The sequence below is a fragment of the Nanorana parkeri genome, unplaced genomic scaffold, assembly GCF_000935625.1.
Source record: "Nanorana parkeri isolate BGI_ZX_2015 unplaced genomic scaffold, ASM93562v1 scaffold163, whole genome shotgun sequence".
In the NCBI taxonomy this organism is placed as follows: domain Eukaryota; kingdom Metazoa; phylum Chordata; class Amphibia; order Anura; family Dicroglossidae; genus Nanorana; species Nanorana parkeri.
The window spans coordinates 545,462-549,761 of record NW_017306431.1 but is presented as its reverse complement, the minus strand read 5'-3'; the positions used below and the strand labels follow the sequence as shown (position 1 = coordinate 549,761).

General features: G+C 44.3%; 1 protein-coding gene across 1 annotated transcript in view; it reads right to left on the bottom strand.

Annotated features, from left to right (window-relative positions):
• Positions 1–896: 896 nt before the first annotated feature.
• The window catches only part of FGF19 (fibroblast growth factor 19), a 9,037-nt gene continuing 5,633 nt past the window's right edge, over positions 897–4,300 (bottom strand). The window contains exon 3 of the mRNA XM_018554506.1: positions 897–1,208. Within this exon, the coding sequence (XP_018410008.1) occupies positions 897–1,208 (312 nt within the window). The remainder of the gene's footprint in view (positions 1,209–4,300) is intronic.

The following is a 4,300-nucleotide window of genomic DNA, read 5'->3' as shown; positions in this document are numbered from 1 at the left end:
AGACTCCAAACTACTCCTCTAAATGGTTGCTATGGTTGAATCATTTGCTTCATCCCTTTCAATGAATCCCTGCATTGTAGTCTATAAAAATTGGGTTTACCATCATTGCAATCATGATATTCTCACTGGATATTCTGTGTTCTATACTTTACATTCACAGCCATGGGTTAATGGTATGTAGCTTTTCATGTATCTACAAATGTGAGGCCTATGATATGACCGCTGGACAAATTTCAGGAGTCAGATACCCAAAGCACCTTCAATGGTATTCCTGGCACACAAGTGTTTGAGCCTTGTCTGCCTTTGCCAGTGATACCTGGTGTCTGCTGACTCCTTAAAAATGCCTTCTGGCTCCTATATAGGATGGACTGGCTCTTTGTTTCCAAAATATATTATTTACCATTTTGTATATCCAGAAACATATTATCTACAATATCCTGACATACAGATATGACAAAAAACTCCAAACAAATTATTTTTACATTATCCTCAATCTTATGCAAGCTATGCATAGCCAGATAAACATGCTAGCATCACTGAATCACCGCTCAAGGATATCTTCTGGCTCCAAGGACCAGAAACTGGTGTTCTATCATTTCTTTAGAATGATCATAATGCCTGGATGATAGCACCTGGACTAGGCCACATATTATTTATATAGGTCTTTTAACGTTATTGCAATGTTCACAAAATATACCCCAAATTTTTGTTCTTGTGGTCTGCAAATATCTTTCTCCACTATGAAAAGAAGATGGTAAGATGACCTTGGAGTTGTATTTTGCAGTAACTTCTGTTTTTGTCATTTGGCCCATTTTTTATGGGTCATCACGGATTCGTTACATAAATATTGCTCGTAATTGTTTTTTTTTTCCCAGTAAATCCCAAAATTCCATTCGCTACTTTTTGTGAAAACTCTGATAGTCTATGAGTCCGAAGGGGTCCATGCTCTTGACATCCGGAGAATTCTTTTTGTCGTCATATTGAAACTCATCATCTTCATCCTCCTGAGAATGGTTGCGGTCTAATGGTGGACAGGGTTTTATAGGTAAGAAGTGGGACAGCGGCGGATGTACTTTTCCTTTTGAATGCAGCCTTTGCTTGTCTTTGCTGAGAGAGACTACCATCCCATACTGCTGAGATTTATACAGATTATGTCCATTAGGAAGAAGTTCCTCTTTGAAAGAACATTCTTCGGGAGAATAGAAATCCTGCAAATTGAAAAGCAAGGCTTTAGTACTTCAGAAATTTTGAAATGAAATATGTAGCTAGGTGAAGCTTCTTGAGGCATTAGATGGTGGCTGGCTATGCATGTGTGTATTACCGCAGCTCTGTTTAAGTTCTGCAGTCAGTAAATACATCTTTTAATTGTAGAACCGCTTATTCCCTTGTCAGTTAGTATAAAGTGAACCTTTGCCATAATGTGGGCATTCAGATAAATGAGCATTAAATGAGCTTTAAAAAAAGCCAATTTGGAGCTCATTAGCAGGCACTGTGGAGCAATTCATCCACAAATTCAAAGCAGAAGGCTTTAAAGTCAGTCGAGTCTTTCTCTCAGATGACGCAGCTTCCCCTGTCCTCCCCAGAAGCAGTGACTCATCAGATTACCAGCTTTCTAATTTCTAATATAAAACTAATTGAGAGCTTATTTTTAAAGCTAATGCTTACTACGAATAGGTAAATACTAAAATGCCCATAGCCTGGCCACAGGTTCATTTTACATTGAAAAGTTGGTTAGTAATACAAAGCATGATCCATATATATATTGATTGTATTCATTTACAATTAAAAATTGTTCTATAAACACGAGAATTCTCATCTGGCCAGTAACCAATAACCACTACAGTTTCCTTTGAAAATGAATATAGGTACAGCCACAGTAATGTCAAAGTAGAACTTTATTTGCTAGGGATAGCAGATACCGAGTATTTGGGCGAGTACTCGTACTCGCCCAAATGCTCCGATGCCTTGCCCAATACCCGTACTTCTGGTATCAGGAAGCCGAGCAGCGAGTCATTACAAGCTGCCTGTCTTCCTGTTTGGCCGGGAAGCCGGCTCCATGCTCCCTCCTCATCAGGTGCCGTGTAATGACTTGCTGCCCGGCTTCCTGATTGGCAGAGAAGCTGACCAATCAGGAAGCCAGGCGGTGAGTCCTTACCCAGCTTCCTGTTTGGCTAGAAAGCCGGCTCCATGCTTCATTTTTGGCACAGGAGACTGCATATCCCTACCTCCAAGCATTTTTTTTAAACTTTACTTCCACTTTAAGAATGAGAATATTTACTGGTAACAATATAATGCTTCCAGCGTATTTTTAGAAACTGTTTGGGGTCGGTGGCCCTCTCAGCTGTCTAGTACCTTTGAACAATTCCACTACTAACAGAGCGCAGTCACCCGACTGTCCAAATATACATTATGCATTGTTGAGTGAACCAGAGTTCGTTCACCCGTCATTACCGAAACAAAACTAAAGCGTGAGGTGTGAGAAGGATTGTACAAAGGGTACTAGAAGGGTCAGATGATAAATCTGTGTACAGGACAATTCCACGCCAAAGCATATCATGCTGAGTAATGGCGCTAATGCCTGATTTATCAGGGAGAAAAGTCAGACATATATATGGCTGAGCAAACTGCACTGCATTGACCTTAATTACTCTTACAACGTTACTGATTACAATAGGTGGGAAGTAAGTAGTTCCCAGCTCTTGTTCCTTCTAACACAGCACATTTTGTTGGCCTTTTCAACACAGCAATCCTCTTTGACCTTAACGCTGAACTCCCGGATAAGCAAATATTGTCTAAATCAGGCAACCTCGGCACTCCAGCTGTTGTGGATTGCCAGTCTTTGACAGTCACAGGCATGACTCCCAGGGGCAGAAGCATAATGGGCTTTGTAGTTTCAGCACAGCTGGAGTGCCAAGGTGGCCTACCCCTGGTCTAAATACCTGAGGCTTGTGTATTCTTACGTGAATCTTGGTAAGCTTTGTTTATTTCTTCCAAATCTGTGTGGGAAACCTTGCCTCTGTGCAGGAGCTTCCTGTAATAAAGACCGGTCACTGCTGCTCTCTCTACTTGTGCAGGGTGACTGGTCTTGTCTCCACCCCCTCCTGTAAAAAAGACCGGTCACTGCTGCTCTCTCTGCTTGTGCAGGGTGACTGGTCTTGTCTTCGCCCCCTCCTGTAGTTTTCTGCAGGCAGCCTGTAGAAGGTGCAGCCTGCTGGGTCTTAAGAGCACCCTTTTATGTGTATTTAGTCAGCATATGCATTATAGTGTTACTGGCACTGCATGGCTCTCAGTAAATATGTTTTAATAACTTCATGGCATTAATAAAGTGACTTTGTCATGATCGTCCCGCAGTGAATGAAGCCGGAAGCGACAAGCTTTTCGTCACTTGCAGTTTCAGCACTGTCATTCCTCGGTCGCTGTGGCCAGTGAAGAATTTCATTGAGCACAATCTCAATTGTTTGATTATCCTTAATAGATTGCTTGACTCACATTCAATCAACTGTTATTGAAGGTGCCAGAATGAAAATTTTTGTCCGAACATCGCCTGCATCTCTCTGCAGTCCCTGTTTGGGTATTCAGCAGTTGCAGGATTACCAGCTGCTGAATACAATAGCCAGCAGGTGGAGATTGCCCCATCTCTGCGAGGCTGAATGAGAGAAATTCGAAGCGCGTATGGCCAGTTTTAGTCACTGACCTGCAACAAATATGCAGATCGGGAGTTCTGATTTTGCTCTGACCTTACAGAACTGTATGCATGTCCCGAGTCAATGATGGTTATTTACTAAAGGAGTTGAGAATCTTTCCTCATAAACTGTAGCACGGTTCACTTTGAATACCCCAACCAGCGCTGCCCCTATAATGAGGCAGCCCGAGGCGGTCGCCTCAGGCGGCATCCCTGGCAGGTGTGAGAGGGTGGCAGAGATGTGGCTACAGCGTCCCAGGTTGGGGCTCTTAGCAACTTGTGACACTTTGTCCAGCTTCCCGTCCAGCTTCCCGCCCAGCTCACTGATGTTATCAGTTGCTAGGGAGCTGAGGGGGGCGCGCTGGCTGACGTCCCGTCATGCTTCTGGCAACCAATGGCGTCAGTGCCCTAGGTGGGACCGGACAGAGCCGCTGACAGCACGGTTCTAACACAGCCGCCCGCCTCACCGCATCAGCAGCACCTGCCACCTCCCTCCCCCAGCACTACCCGTCGCCCCTGCCATCCACCAGCACTATTAGCAGCAGCGGCCACCCCCACTGCCCGCCATCCCACAGCACTATCAGTAGCATGTGCCGCCCCCAACGCCCGCCATCCCCC